At 55.9% G+C, this 16127-nt stretch overlaps 1 protein-coding gene across 1 annotated transcript in view; it reads left to right on the top strand.

Annotated features, from left to right (window-relative positions):
• Window positions 1-7148, top strand: part of EPHB1 (EPH receptor B1) — a 78855-nt gene extending 71707 nt beyond the window's left edge. Inside the window, exons 10-16 of the mRNA XM_075417701.1 lie at window positions 413-535; window positions 1598-1845; window positions 2595-2810; window positions 4947-5096; window positions 5698-5891; window positions 6395-6550; window positions 6998-7148. Coding sequence (XP_075273816.1) covers window positions 413-535; window positions 1598-1845; window positions 2595-2810; window positions 4947-5096; window positions 5698-5891; window positions 6395-6550; window positions 6998-7106 — 1196 coding nt within the window. The 3' untranslated portion in view covers window positions 7107-7148. The remainder of the gene's footprint in view (window positions 1-412; window positions 536-1597; window positions 1846-2594; window positions 2811-4946; window positions 5097-5697; window positions 5892-6394; window positions 6551-6997) is intronic.
• The last annotated feature ends 8979 nt before the right edge of the window (window positions 7149-16127 follow it).

Below are 16127 nucleotides of genomic sequence, written 5' to 3' on the forward strand. Positions count from 1 at the left end.
TACGAGGAGAGGCTGAGGGAGCTGGGCTTGTTTAGCCTGAAGAAGAGAAGGCTGAGAGGGGACCTTATAAATGCTTATAAATATCTTAAGGGTGGGTGTCAGGACGACGGGGCCAGACTCTTTTCAGTGGTGCCCAGCGACAGGACAAGGGGCAACGGGCACAAACTGAAGCAGAGGAAGTTCCGTCTGAACGTGAGGAAGAACTTCTTCCCTCTGAGGGTGACGGAGCCCTGGCCCAGGCTGCCCAGGGAGGTTGTGGAGTCTCCTTCTCTGGAGATATTCAAGACCCGCCTGGACGGGGTCCTGTGCAGCCTGCTGTGGGTGACCCTGCTTCGGCAGGAGGGTTGGACTGGGTGACCCACAGAGGTCCCTTCTAACCCCGACCATTCTGTGATTCTGTGATTCTGTGAAGGGTCTCCAGGGATGAAGATCTACATCGACCCCTTCACTTACGAGGACCCCAATGAGGCAGTCCGAGAGTTCGCCAAGGAGATTGATGTATCCTTTGTGAAGATTGAAGAGGTCATTGGAGCAGGTGGGTCTCACCATCCCCTGCCACCTGTCCCTCCCTGCCCTCTTCTCCACTCCTGTGTGGCCACACACCCACCTTGGGCAATTTTCTGGGGGTGCACACATGGTCGTTCACTGGGAGACCCTCCAGGAAGCCTCGAGGCATCAGGCTTATCTGGGTTTGTGATGGATTAAGGAGGGCACAAGGTTGGTTTCTGCTCTCAAAGTTCCTCTGAGGTGAGAAACATATTTTCCTGAACATATTTTCTGGGTGACCGCAAATCCCTTTTGGGATTTCCTAGTTGGCTTTCCCATGAGATAACAAGAAAAAGCCAGATCTCACTCTAGTCTGTGCCATATTCCCATACATATGTATATATACATATGCGTGCATGTATCTGTATGTCATCTGTGCTGCTTTTATTGCCACTTTTAAATAACTGTGTCGTACTCGTAGAAGAGAAAGTGAGAAGCAGGGGGGAAGCTGCAAAGAAGCAATGAGCTGGTTCGGTTAGGATCAAGTTCAGCAATATATCAGCTGCCATTTGCTGCTCATCAAGGCAAAGTGGCTGCAAACCTGGCTTAAATGTAATCCCTCCACAGGCAAATTTTGCCTTGGTGAAGGAAAAGCTCTCCTGCTGAAAATGAGAGGATGCTTTCTCTGTATTTTAAATCAGAGGGCCGCAATGAAAACAGCCCAATTATTTTCTGTTCCGAGATAAGTGATGCGCAGAAAGGCAACTGAGATTATCAATGCCGACACCTTGTATCTGAGGTAGTCCTTAAATGTTGATGCTCTTGCTCTGCAAATCCTTCTTGCGGGGGTTTACAAGAGCAGCCTCAGCCTCCACTTCTGTCGGTGCCGGGCTCTGTCACCTTGGAGAAGCTTGCAAGCCCAAACACGTCCTTAGCAGCAGCCATTGCCCCTTTTAAAGAGGACAAGCAAGTAGATTTATAGAGGAGAGCATTGCTGTGGTGTTCACCGGCTGACATTTCTCAGCTGGTTGGTTTGGAGACCAAGCAGCTCAGGGTGCCATTTCTCTTCATGTGGAGGAGGAGGTGATAGCGGATGGTCTTGCACTTGCAGGGGAGTTTGGAGAAGTGTATAAAGGACGCCTGAAGTTGCCTGGCAAGCGGGAGATCTACGTGGCCATCAAAACGCTCAAAGCCGGCTACTCCGAAAAGCAGCGCCGGGATTTCCTGAGTGAGGCCAGCATCATGGGGCAGTTCGACCATCCCAACATCATTCGGCTGGAAGGGGTGGTGACCAAAAGCCGACCGGTCATGATAATCACAGAGTTCATGGAGAATGGGGCCCTGGACTCGTTCCTGCGGGTAAGGCGAGGTGGGGCTGTGCGGGATGTTGTTCAGCTCTGGGATTCGGGAACGAGGTGTTGGCATGCTGTCCTGTAAATCCCAGTCTGTTTCTTTAGCTCAGGAGGTGGTTGCAGTGTGCCGTATCTCCCCAAAACACGTGTTTTGGTGTTCGTAGAATCATTAAGGTTGGAAGAGACCTCTTAAGATCATCAAGTCCAACCGTCAACCCAACACGACCATGCCTGCTAAACCACGTCCTGAATTGCCAGATCTACACGTTTTTTGAACACCTCCAGGGATGGGGACTCCAGCACTTCCCTGGGCAGCCTGTTCCAATGCCTGACCACTCTTTCAGTAAAGAAATTTTTCCTAATATCCAAGCTAAACCTCCCCTGATGCAACTTGAGGTCACTGCCTCTCGTCTTATCGCTCGTTACCTGGGAGAAGAGACCAACCCCCACCTCACTACAACCTCCTTTAAGGTAGTTGTAGAGAGCACTAAGGTCCCCCCTCAGCCTCCTCTTCTCCAGACTAAACAACCCCAGTTCCCTCAGCCGCTCCTCATAAGACTTGTTCTCCAGACCCTTCACCAGCCTCGTTGCTCTTCTCTGGACACGCTGGCATACCTCTGCTTTGATCAGGCAGGGCAAGGCAACTGGGCAGTCCTCTTGGGAGGTGCAGCATCCTCCCAAGGTTGGGGGTGAGCAGCTCTGGTCCCATGGTGGGGTCTGCACGCTCACCCTGGTGTCTGCCCTTTCCTGTCACAGCAAAACGACGGGCAGTTCACAGTGATCCAGCTGGTGGGGATGCTCAGAGGAATTGCCGCCGGGATGAAGTACCTTGCAGAGATGAATTACGTGCACCGAGATCTGGCTGCCAGGAACATCCTGGTCAATAGCAACCTGGTGTGCAAAGTGTCAGACTTTGGCCTCTCGCGCTACCTGCAGGATGATACTTCCGACCCCACCTACACCAGCTCCTTGGTACGTACCTCTTGCAAGATTTGGTCTTGCTGAGCATCCCCCGTGCCTGCCCTACTGCCAGCTGATCTGGGGAGAAGGGCGCTGGAGATGCGCCCTGGAGGTTCTGCCATGGGTGGGAGCATCTTGGGAGGATTCTTACCATGTAGGCTCGTGGCCCAGAGACCCTGGCTGTGGTTGCCGCCGATCATCCTTTTTTCTCTCCTTTCTTTTCCTCCCTTTTATGATTTTTCTGCCTCCCTCCTCCCCCAAGCACCTTTCTGCCCTCAGCAGTTTCCAGGTAAGCCTCTTCCCTCTCCTCTGTGGAGGGAGGGTGCACGCAGTTGTCCCTGGAGAGACCGGAAAGGGACCTGGGGAGATCACAGCATCTCCTGACAGCACAGCGACGGTGTTTTAACTCCCCTTCCCCCAGCACTCCAGGTCTGGTGTGCCTTTCTCTGCTGGAAACTTGGTCCAGGCATTAATTGAGGAGACAAGCCTAATGGGAGCTCTGCCGTTCCCCAGCCACCCTTCTTGTCCTTAATTAACACATTCGTAGGTAATGGCAGCCCCGCTCTCCCCTTGCTGCTCTGGGGGACCCCCAGCTCCCCACCACAGCCACCCTCCTGCCAGGGAGCTCGTGAGACCCTCAGTGGTGTTGAGGATGAACAGAGGAGAAGGGGACGAGCAACCCGTTGACCTCATCTGACTGACTAATGAAAAGAGCTTGTGCTGGGTGCAAGCACAAGGCTGCACCTCCTGCAGAAGCAGTTTCTTGGGCTGCTGAACTGTGCCCAGGGGCCGGGGCCAGCTCCAGCCTGCGAAACGGGAAACCCGTGGACGTGCCTCTGAGGCTGGCTTCGTGTCGTGGCCCGGCTGCAGCCCCTTGCTCTTCCTCCCCAGCTCGTGGGATGTTTCCCCCTCGTCCCAGACCTGCCCTGCTCTGTCCCCACGCCTGTGCTGCAGGCAGCAGCCTTTGAGCAGACATCCATCTGTTATTTTTTTCGTCAAATACCCGGGCACTCGGTGCTGGCACTCGGCATAAAGTAGCCTTTCCCCACCTTTAGAGATAAAAGAGATTATCTCATCTGTGTTTTTATTTAATTTGGGTCATAATAGATCTCCCCGGCAGCTGGGAAGTGATGCTGTGCCTGCGATTACATCACTCTGCCTCCCACAGCAGGTTTTTAGCTCTGGGGAAAAGGCAGGAAAAACAACCTAGCAGTTAATTTCTCCATTTGTAGTTATTCAAATAAAATTTTTTGCCATTCATCCTTGAAGAGCAGCTGACGCTTCGTCGGAAAGGCTAGGGAAAACAATTGTGCTAAACGATTTACAATGCAGTTCTGCCCGCAGTAAATACCATGCATGTCTGTGGTTTTCCTTCATCCCCTGGCTTTTTTTGCTGTTATTTTAGCGGTGCTTACCGAGGGAGCAGTCCCTCTGTACGAGCTGCCCCTCCGCAGCATCCCTGCCCTCTCGGCATGGCCTCCAGCCCTTCCTGTCCTGCCAGGAGCTGGGACCTGCCTGGGCTCGATGGGGTGGCTTGAGATGCTGAGCCTGATTCTGAGCTTTAGGAGAAATGAGGGACTCTCTGCCAAAGGCCCTTTCCTATTCCAGTGCTTTCCAAGTTTTTGGGGCTTAAAGGTGTTTTGCTTTTTGCCTCCCACCCCAAAAGTGGGGCTGGAAAGACCTTCCAGCAGCTGTTGGAGCTCAGCTGATGCTGTAGAGGATGCTCTTTGTTTCCAGTGAAGGCTGAGGGATGGGGATACCTGCAGCTCCTTATCTGAGTGCTAGTCCAGTCCTGCATAGCCCTTGTGGTTACCTGATGTCTCCCTGAGAAGAGACCTGGGGAGGTGCCACCGATGCGCTGTGTCCTGCAGGGCAGCTGGAGTGGGGAGGTGTCACTTGGGGGTGACAGCCAAGTGGGATAAATCCTTTCGTTTAGCGAAGCCCTTTTGTGCAGCTACGAGATGAATTCGTGGAGGTGTTTTCGGCTCCCTCCTCCCCGTCCCATCGGGCACCGCCTGCCCGCTCCTCAGCGGAGTCCCGGGCGACTGGTGCCCAGGGGCGTGCGGGATGGCTCCAACCCTGGCCTGTGGGTGTCGGGGCTCCTCTGCTGAGGTTGCCATTTCTCAGCTGCTCTCCCTTATTCCGTAGGGGGGGAAGATCCCCGTCAGGTGGACGGCGCCGGAGGCCATCGCCTACCGCAAATTCACCTCAGCCAGCGACGTCTGGAGCTACGGCATCGTCATGTGGGAGGTGATGTCGTTCGGGGAGAGGCCCTACTGGGACATGTCCAACCAAGACGTAAGCACTGGGGGTCATCCACGCAGATCTGGGGGGTGGGCTCGTTCCCAAAAGAAAGCCCTGGCTGAATGCCTGTCTGCTCCTTCCCAGAGCCTCGGCAGCACTTGGTTTTGGAGATGAAACAGGCTGGTGAGCGAGAGGATGGAAGGAGGGAAATGGGGAAGAAAAGCCAGTGGGCTGGTAATTGGACTTCAGGAAGCTGCAGGGTCTTTGAAAATGTTCAGAGAGTTTACGAGCGGAGAAAGAGCTTTGGTAGTTGGACTGCTGTACTCCGATGCGATCCGCCGAGATAATGAGTGGCAGCTCTCCGTCGGGAGGAACTGCAGTGCGCGGAGCATCAGAGCGGAGATTAACCTCCGAGAGCCCTGGCTCTGTCGGAGCCGGGAGCGTCTCCTCCTGCTCCCTTTGCTGATGATCAAATGGGCTGGCAGCCGCCTTCCCGGCCTGCGGCAGCGCTGCCTGCAGCACCTCCGCCCGCACACGCAGCTCGGCTCGGAGAGAGGAGCGGCCAGGTGGCTTCGCCCTCCGCTGTGGCTGCCCCTGCGTGAGACCTCCGAGCCCCTCGTCCTCATGTGCTGCTTTCTCCCCCGCTGCCGTGCAGGTCATCAACGCCATCGAGCAGGATTACCGGCTCCCGCCGCCCATGGACTGCCCCGCCGCCCTGCACCAGCTGATGCTGGACTGCTGGCAGAAGGACCGCAACACCCGCCCGCGCTTCACCGAGATAGTCAACACCCTCGATAAAATGATCCGCAACCCGGCAAGCCTCAAAACTGTGGCTACCATCACCGCTGTGTGAGTCTCCCGGGGGATGCTCTCGTGTCAGCATCCCAAGCTGTGGCGAGAGGCTGCCTGAGCGGCTCGTGCTGCTGGGGTGAAGGACAGGAATTCATAAATCGTTTGCCAGGCGCGGGGGGTTTCTGTCTCTGCTCTGCCTGAGAGTCAGACAAAGAACACGTAGTTTACAGTCGAGCAACAGCAGTAATTCTTTGCTATTGATTCTTTATGGCGTGGGACCATACGGGCGCGGTGTCTGCTCTGCCGGCGCCTCCGTACCCGTGGCTCCCACAGCTGGATTACAACGTGCAGGGTTGCAAAGCGCTGCTTGGCAGATCGGTATTCCCATGGGATGGGCCTTGCTCATGGCCTTCCGTGTCTCAGGCGTGTGCCGGGAGCAGGGCAGTGCCGGAGGGCGCGGTGGGGTGGATTGGGGAGCACGTCTGTGCACTGGCTGGGCTCACGTGCGGCAGCCCCTCGGCGCCGGCCAGGCTTGTCCCCAGCGGTGTGTCCTCTTGCAGGCCTTCTCAGCCCCTCCTCGACCGCTCCATCCCCGACTTCACTGCCTTTACCTCAGTAGACGACTGGCTGAGTGCCGTGAAGATGAGCCAGTATCGGGACAGCTTCCTGACCGCTGGCTTCACCTCCCTGCAGCTTGTTGCCCAGATGACGTCCGAGTGAGTTGGGTGCCCGAAAGTTGGGCGCTGCCCGGGGCGGGTTGGGGTTGCGGGGAGATGGGAAGGTCAGTTCAAGGCACCTGCAAAGGAAGGGTGTGAGCATACATCACATTGGTCAGCAGAAGCACCCCGAATCTGGAGGTGGCCGCGTTCACCATGTGGGGGTCAGCATGCGGGTGTCTCTCCGCTCTCGGTCCCACCTCACCCCCAGTGATCCTGCGTTCACCATGTGGGGGTCAGCATGCGGGTGTCTCTCCGCTCGTGGTCCCACCTCACCCCCAGTGATCCTCATGGGGCTGTGCTTGGGCTCTGTGGCTGCTGTTCTTCTGAAAAGCATGGACCAGCTGAGCTTGCATCTCTCACCTCACTTCATGACAGCAAAACAGATACACCAACCCTCAGCTGCCCATTGATACTCCTCTGTCTGTCTGTCTGTCTGTCTTCCAGAGACCTCCTGAGAATAGGGGTGACTTTGGCTGGGCACCAGAAGAAGATCCTGAACAGTGTCCAGTCCATGCGAGTACAGATGAGTCAGTCTCCGACCTCGATGGCATGACGACCCTTGTTCGACGGGGAGGGGACGGGGAGGGCACGCAGCGGAGGGGCAGAGGTGGGAGGGGAGGAACTGACGGGCGCCGCGGGGCAGCGTTTGGAAAGGTGCCGCCGCTGCCTGGGGACTGCGACCGCAGGCGAAGGATGCTCCTGGGACTCATCTCCGACTGGTGACTTCCGTTCCTCACCAACAGAAGCACACTTACCAATGTCATGGGGAACAGCGTATAAATACATATAAATATGTACAAATCGTATATTTAAAAAACAAAACGAACATGAAAAACAGTGAAGACAAACCAATGTGCGTTGGGGAAGCAAACCCAAACCCTAGAGACTAGACTCCAATCCCACCACCAGTGAGCAGTGGTCAAAACTGAGAAGGAGGAAGGGGCTGTTGGGGAAGGGAGAGGCACGAGACGGAGCGTCCTGTCCGGAGAAACCACCTTCCTTTTCTTCTTGTTTCGCTCTTCCTCCCTGCCCCAGCCCTCCCTGCTCACCCTGCTCCCCTCTCTGCTCCTGGACCAGGTGGAAGTGTCCTCGGATGTCTCCGCAGCTCCCTGCTGTCCTACCCAGGTGCCACTCCGGCAACTACCAAAGGACTTCGCTGACCACTGCATGGGGGATCCGACTCAATCCAGTTAATGTCTTCATATTGAAGAAGAGATGTACCTTCAATAGAAAACCTTGGGTTTTTGGTTGTTTTTTTTTTTCTCTTTTGCTTGCATTTTTTTTGCAAAAAGGAAAAAAAAGGATTAAAAAAAAAATAATAATAATCCATCCTGGAAACGGAAAGAGGTGTTCCCGTGTGTATGTGCGCTCGTGCGCGTGTGTATGTTGTCAACCTACCGTGGACTCACTGCTTGTCCGTAACTGAAGATCACCGCTGACGCGGCGGCCGGCTGGTTCCCAGCCGGGGGGCACAGGGGGCCGGGGTCGTGCCCGCAGCCCCCCGGGAGCGGGAGGTGGCAGGGAAGCGCCCGACGGCGAGGCAAGCGCTCAGCATCCTGCAAGCTGGGAGGAGGACGCCAAGGGCCGGGGCCGGAGGAGCTGCCGCGTGGTCGCGACTGGGTTGGTGACTGCTGGAGAAGGAGGAGAGGTGCTCTGGGAAACAGACTGCTAGGGCCTCCAGAGCCTCGGCGATGTGCGGAAGATGGCTATGAAGGACTTTTTTCCCCCATCTTGCGGACCTAAGGATTTTGATATTGATTTACAGACTTGGGTTTCATGGCTTCAGAGGTAGGTCCATTTGTCTCGTGTGCCTCTCTGTCCATCCATCTGTCCTTCTCTGTATTTTTTGGCTGGTTTTCTTAAAGCTTCTCCCAGTGAATGTTTCCCCATGTTTAATTTGATTGTTTTTTTCTTTTTTGTTCCACCGTTGATCTCCTTTGCAAATTGATCTAGTTAAAATTACTAGATGTGTGTCAGTGTTTACACAGAATATTGTAAGACCGGGCAATCTAACTTCCCTCTGCGGATCGCACTGAGAGTTTATAAAATGAACTCTTAATAAGGCTTTTACTTAGATGGCTGTGTGCGAGTCGTAACGATCCATCACCGCCTTCTTGCAGGCGCGGGGCTGGCAGCAAGCGGCACCCGTGTGGCAGGGGGAGCGGCGGTGCGGGCAGGCTGCCCAGCCGTGCCTCGAGGGCTCCCGGTCCCTGCCGTCGTTCGGAGGCGCGGTGGCTCATACGTGTACGAGAAAGCCTCCGTCCGCCTCATCCATCCCTGCCATGGGAATGCCCTGCATCCATCCCTGTCCATGTCGTGGGGATGCCCCGCATCCATCCATCCATCCATCCCTGCCATGGGGATGCCCTGCATCCATCCATGTCCATGTCGTGGGGATGCCCCGCATCCAGATGTGCCATGGAGTGACCCCACATCCAGCTGTGCCATGGGGATGCCCTGCATCCATCCATGTCCATGTCGTGGGGATGCCCCGCATCCATCCATCCATCCATCCCTGCCATGGGGATGCCCTGCATCCATCCATGTCCATGTCGTGGGGATGCCCCGCATCCAGATGTGCCATGGAGTGACCCCACATCCAGCTGTGCCATGGGGATGCCCTGCATCCATCCTTGTCCATGTCGTGGGGATGTCCCGCATCCATCCATCCACCCATCTATGTCGTGGGGATGCCCTGCATCCAGCTGTGCCATGGAGTGACCCCACATCCAGCTGTGCCATGGAGTGACCCCACATCCAGCTGTGCTGTGGGGTTGCCTTGTGTCTGTCTGTGCCATGGGGGTACCCTGTGTCCATCAGTGCTGTGGGTTTTCCCCTTGCCTGTCCTTGCCGTGGGGATGCCCCAAATCCATCCACACCATGGAGCTGCTCCATGTCCGTCTGCACCGTGGGATTGCCCAAGGTCCATCTACCCTATGGAGATGCCTCGCCAGGTTTGCTTGCTGCCACCGAACGCAAGGGAACAAGCCCTTCCTCTGCCTGCTGCCAGTGCCTGTCTGCATGTCCTGGGTGGGAGCATTGTCCCCATGCTGGGGTCTCTGGGGTGCTCTCTGTCAGGGGGGAACCCTGTGTGTCCCGTGGGAAGCACATCCTCGGTTCAGGGGGATGGCAGCTGACACCATCAACAGATGAAGGGTGCTGATGATGGGGTGCTCTTTACACCTCCAGTTTTACGTCTTTATTCATCTAAGGGAGATGACCCGCCACTCTGCTGAAGAGCAGGAACTAACAAGATGCAGGAATGAGCTTGTTTCAAATCACTGAACTGCCCCCAGAGAAAGAGGCAGAGAAAAACACCCCTTGTTTACAACAGCAGGGACTGCTCCTCGTCCTGTCTGATAGACGATCGTTAATACCTCTTGGGATACTCACGGCCCAAATCTGTATTCCAGGATGTTGTCACACCGAATACAACATGCAGATGGAGCGGGCACCGTGCATACTAATCCGCCCTCTCACCGCATTGATATTCGCCGGCGGTGAAGGATCCTTTGTGGGTTTTTTTATGATTTCTCTTTTATTAGAAGGAAGCTAAAGGCATTTAAAGAAACGAATGACAGCGACACAGGCTAAATATCAAAACTCCACCTTTACGACTCCCCTGCTGCGTGTCGCCCGGCCGCGCAAGCACCTGCGAGGCAGCTGGTCCTGCAGCCCCGCTCTTCGCCTGGGGCTGGAGGGACGATGCGGCGGCACCGCAGCCCTTTTTTAATATCAAACCTTTCATATAAAGCGTTCAGCCCAGCAGACTTGGTACCCACGAGTGGGTAAACTGGCCCGTCCAGGTGCTTGGGTGCTCTCGGAGATGCTGAGTCCTGCTTTACAGCTTGGTTCGATTTCCCAGGGCGGACGATGTTCCTCGCCATCCCGAGCCCTCGACTTGCCCGTGCTGCCAAACACCCGAGGACAAAGTGCCACCGCTCTCCCTGCATGCAGGAGGGTGGCTGCAGGTGGGTTTCTGGCCGTGGAGAAACGAGCACAGTGGTCACCAGTGTGGGAAGGAAACACATCTGGGCCCCAGGACTGCCGCCCATGGAGGGGTGTGAGGCTTCTGGCTGAGAGCAGCGTGGCGTTTGCGTAGTGCAGGGAACAGGAGGCTCCATCCTGACTGCTTAAAGTTTGCAGGATGCCTTCCAAACCCTCGTTACACCCTGCTGATGGCTAACTCAGCCCACCGCTCGCCCACTTTTCTTTTTGTCTGGAAAGCAAGGAAAACGGAGCCGCGCTGTGAGTCAAAGGCTGTCCTGGTACTCTGCGGGCTGGGTGAGGACGCTGACAGCATCATTGCTGGAGGTGATGCCTTCCAGACCAGTCTCAGCCCCAGAGAAACTTCGTGCACCATCCTAAGCTCACCTGTAGGGAGAACAGCAGAAGGTCAGGGTGGCAAGTCCCCTCGAGGGGTGACACATGGCCACAGCAGTGCCCGCTGGAGATGCCAGGGCTCTTGGGCGTTCCACCCTGCTGCTCTTCCCCAGCTGGCCGACATCCGACATCTCCTGGGCTGTGTCGGGGCAGGTGATTCCCATATCCCACCTCTTCTAACCAGCCCTCACCATGAGGGTGGTATCTCTGCCTTGTGCTGGGTCGGCAGAGTGAGTCCACCAGTGGTGGCTCAGGGGCCTGGGGATGTCCCCTCCAGGGTCACGCCAGAGCCCAGCAGCAGGTTGATGGTGCTCAGGGTTGAGCGGGGAGACAGGCGTAGTTGGCCAAGGGGGTTGCTGTCAAGATGATACCCGAAGGGGGGGCCACCACGGGCCACCTGCTCTCCTGCCTTTCAGTAAAAGGCTTTACATCCAAAATGGAGGATTTCACCACAAGCTGTCAGTTTTCTGATCTGATAATGGAAAACAAGGGGGAAAGTGAAAAATAGCCATGCCTGATTTTTGCTTCTTATCAAAGAAAATAACAAAAATTCAGAAGACTTCTGTCAGACCATTTTGTTTCTTTAGAGCTCTTTCTTTCAAGAAAATTAAGTTTTCCAAACCGTGAAGCCTTTCTGTACAGGCGTGACAGCGTTACCTCTGCCTGGCTGTGACAGCAGGGTTGCGTGGCTTTGGCCTGGCCCCTCTTTTGCTTTGTCAGATACCAAGGACGAGGCTCTTGCAGGGCACCATCAAAGAGATCCCTCCTAAGTCAAGGCTTGCTGCCAACATTCACTTTTCTGCGTCAACAGGAGACTCGCGGGTGCTTGGCCGTAGGCACATGGCTGCACTGTCCAGGTCATTTAAGAAGTCTCCTCCATCAGCGATGTCACGGAGAAGCGATCGAGGTGCTCTGGCTTTGCCTTGTGCAAAGATGGGGCGGGAGCTGCAGGCAGCGGTGGGACCTGGGGCAGGAGGCTCTGCCTTGCAGCTCCTGCTCTTTTTGTGGGCCGAGGAGCGATGCAGATTTGGGTCTGTTGGATGCTTTGCCAACGTGGAGGGGCTCTGCCAAATGTGGGGAAAGAACCAGTGAAAAAAAAAAAAGAAGAAAATTGAAGCCACCAAGTGTGGTCTAAAAATGAAAGCTCTGATTTCATGCCTTCTTCTGATCCATGCTGTGGTCAGCGCTGGAGTTCCTTTCTTTGATCTCAAAGGGGAAGAGATGGCTCAAAAATTATTCCCCCCTCCCCCAAGTTTGGGTTTGCACAGAAATAAAAGGAAGAAAATGGCCTTTCTGATCAAAGTGGACCAACCCCACGGACCTTTCCTCTAGGCTGGGATTCATCCATCACACAGGGTCCTGCTGGGTTCCTCTGCCAGGTGCTGGTGCTGGGAGGTGCCCTTCACTGGTGGACCCCACCGGGGCGGATCCTGGCCCCCGGCCACCGCTCGTAGCTGGAGCTCGGCCGTGGTGCCTTCCCTCCGGCTGCATCCCGGCTCCGCGCTGAGCAGCGGCACACGGATGCGGCCGCTCGCCCGGGCGCCTTCGAGTGAGCCCACCTCGCGCTCGCCCCTGATCCCGTCCTTTCACGGAAACGCTTTGCAGTTGTCAGCTCCTTCTCTACATTTCTATGGCAACTGCAAAACCCTCAGCCCTTTTGTGTCTTCTTTAGGGTGGTTTTTTTTGTGTCTGTGTTGGCTTTGTCTTTCTTTGTGTGTAGCATTACTTCAAAAACGGGACTTTTTGCTACAAAAACTGAGCTTGGCCCAAGGTCTCGGCGTGAGAATTGGTGGGCACAGTGGTCGTGTCTGGACTGGGTGTTGCCAACTGGCTTCACGCTGCACCCTCCCTTCTGCAGCCTCCGCTGCCAGCCCCTCTGTGTGGCTCCCCTCATCCCCCCCGCAAAAAAATCCCCCTTCGGCTGCGTCGTTTCCCCCCGGGCTTTGCTGTGTCTTTCACGCAGCCCCGTCCCTGGGGGGTTGCGCCGCACGCGATGAAGGAGGCAGCAGCGTTCTCTCAATAGCAGTAATTAAAATGAGGTGTCGTGCCGCTGCCAGCGAAGGTGAACTCAGCCACTCGTGCATCCAAGGCGAGAGGGAGCTTTTGAACGTGGAAGAGGAGCATGTATTAATACCGTTATTACGTGCCTTTTCTGGAAAAAAGAGGAATGTATTTTTGCCATTTAATGACCTTCAAATTAACCGTTCTTTGAAAGCACTTATGTATATTTAATTTTAAATGTTGCTGCAAGTCAGAGCAGGGCTTGCGATGAAAACAGCAGGCAGCCGGTTTTTAAATAAGAGTGAGCTGAGACCGTTATTTCTGAGCCTGTCAGCGTTTGGTGCCCGTTGTGCTCCTTTCCCTAGGAGGAAACAGGGCTGTCGTTCCCCCAGTCCTCCTTCCCTCTCCTCCGTCTCTGCTCCAGGAGGTCCCCACGCGCCGGCCCGAGCCCCGCCGGATCTCCTCTTCTGCTTTCCGCTCCTCTGCGGGGCGATAGCATCTTCCCAACGAGCCGACGTGGAGGATGCTGCTCCGGGGTGTTGGATTCGGAGGGAGGGAAGGGTTGTTTCGGGGCTGGTTTGCAGAGATCTCGTCCATAAAGCTGGCTGCAGGCTGAGGACATCCCTGTGGGAGCCGGGGAGCATCGCAGCTGGCCCGTGGCCTGGGAAGCATCATGGGGCATCACCTGTGAAGGGTTTTTTTGCCGTTGTTTTGCGACGGGGACAGACACGTTTGCATACATCAGGATCTGAATCAAGGCTTTTGCCTCTGGTCCATAAAAGCTGCTGATACATTTGAGCCGCTCTGTGTTCGCTTGGAAATCGTTACTCTTAAACATTGAATATGACTTTCAAAAAAAGAAAGGATCAATGGGTTTCTTAGATGAGGAATGGATTTATGGACCCTGCAGCGGATTTTCAAGCTCTTGGAGACGTACTGTAGCTCCAAGGCCACCTGTCTTCATTAAACTGCATCTGGAAAGGCAGGCGGTTGGGGCTGGGGCTTCACATCCAGCTCAGGCTCCCATCCCAGCGAGGTTCCTCTCGATTTTGGAAGAGCCAGTAAACTTCCCGAGCGGTGGTGGAGGGGAGGCGAAGTCCACACTGACGGGACACCCGTGGCGAGGGGTTTCACCCCATCAGCTGTTTCCCCGCTGCTCCCATTTCGGGTTATGTTTTTCATAGAACTGGTTTGTGTTGGAAGGGACCTTTAAAGATCCGGGGGGAGTCCAACCCCCCTGCCACAGGCTGCGCCTGTCCCAGCTGGGCTCAGCCTCCTCCAAACCCTGTCTCGGGGAGGTGGGAGAGCTGCTGTCTTGTGCTCTCCTATTTTCGATGCCTTCGGGTTTCGGCTCTGCATCCACATCTCGGGGGAGGGGAGGTCTGCTGGCTCATGCCTGCCTGCTGTTGGACCCTGATGGGCTGCTTTGCCATCCCGGGGCATGACACGGAAAGAGGAGCAGATGTGGCTGCTCCAGTCAGGAGAGGAGGAGGTGTGAAAGGAGAACCGGGCACGTGTCGCTGGGGACTGTAAGCATCCGTGGCGTTGAATCTGGTCTCTTGGTTCACATCAGAGAAGCACATCAGTGCCGGGGAGGGGAATGCATCTGACCTTCACCTGGGTCTTTCTGTGTTGTCCGAGCTGCTGGCGCTCTGGGGATGGTGTCCCAGGGCCAACTGTGCCACAGGGCTTTGGCTGGCCGTCCTCTGCGGTGCAGCATCACGAGCGGCCCTCCAGCCTGGGCAGAGCTGCCCGCTCCCTCTCTGTCTGTGTCTGAGCGTCTCCGCTGCTTCTGCTCTCCTTCTTCTCTCTGGCCATCAGCGTTTCAAAACGCCCTTGGCTGTCCGTCCCCCGCTGCGTGGCTCTGCTGTAGAGGCTGTTTTAGGGACATTTGCTGGGTCCAAGCACTCCCTAACACATGGACAGCAAGTGGAGGAGAAACGAGCGCCATCGCTAGGTGAGGTGACCATGGACAGGGTGGCCCCGCCGGTGGCAGAGGCGGGATGGCACTGAGGTCTCCTGGCCCATCTCTGGAGGGAAGTGCTGGAGGAGGTTAATCCGAACAAACCCGGCTGCGTGAATTTTAAGTGGATTAGCTGAACTCCACTCGTTCCCAAAACAGACGCGCCCTTTCGGGGCGGACGTGGAATTGGATTAGGCAAAAATCTACTTAAGGCTGCGCTAATTCTAGATAAGTGTAGGGGGATTAACGCCTATCCACTTAAAAAAATTAATTGGAGTGAACTTTTCTCCATGTCGCCAAGTAAACAAGACTCGGCAGCTTTCCCCGTCTGCCGGCCCGGGCTGTGGCTTTCCCTTCTCTGCTCTCCCATCCCCACACATTGCCCAGGAGCTGACGCCACGGTGGGGGTGAACCTGCTCCTCTCTCGATGATTATCCCCAGGGGTCTCATTAGGCAATTGAACCCTTTCGTGAAGGTAGGGGAAAGAGGGCAGGAAAATTATGGTCACTATCAGTGCAATTATCCATGCTAATTAGCGCCGTGCGGGGCTGACGGCAGGAGGTGCAGACCATGCCAAGTGTTGTCTAAGGAGCAAGGTGAGCCTCGCGTCGGAACATGGACTGCAGCCTTGCGGGGGGCTCCCGTGGGCAGGCGACTGCGAAACACGCCTGCAGCAGTTTATTCCTTTATTTTTCCCCACCACACTTTGGCTGAACTCTTTCCGGATGCCCCAGCATAAATATCTTGGGGCACTCGCAGAGCTGGCAGCAGCTCCGCGCGTGCCTCCATCCCTTCCCCGCCCCACTTCTCGGCTCCCGCGCTCGGAACAGCAGCTGGGTGTGCAGTGCCATCCATCCTCTGATCGGTTTGGGGTATTTGTGATTTTTGTGATTCTACCCCGGCTGCCCCATTCCCACGAGCGTGGGAAGGGAGAGTACCCCGGGGCCGGCCTGCTGCCCGCATCCCAGCCACGCCGTTCGCTCCCCTGCGGCCACGCTGACGCTGAGAACGCCTTCCCTGACGGGATGCCTTCTCATCTCGTGGCCTGTTTATTGCTATTTGTGTCACGCCGGCACTTACAGGCTGAGATCAAAGCCCTCCGCGCTGCGCGGCTTTGCAGGGGCTCCCACGCCGGAGCGCGGGGAGGAGGATGTGCAGTGGTGGTGGTGGGTGTATGATTTAGTGGCTGCGTACCTGGGGGGTGCTCGACCGCGCTGCCCCATCCCC

This window comes from Opisthocomus hoazin, chromosome 4, assembly GCF_030867145.1.
Source record: "Opisthocomus hoazin isolate bOpiHoa1 chromosome 4, bOpiHoa1.hap1, whole genome shotgun sequence".
Classification (NCBI taxonomy): Eukaryota; Metazoa; Chordata; class Aves; order Opisthocomiformes; family Opisthocomidae; genus Opisthocomus; species Opisthocomus hoazin.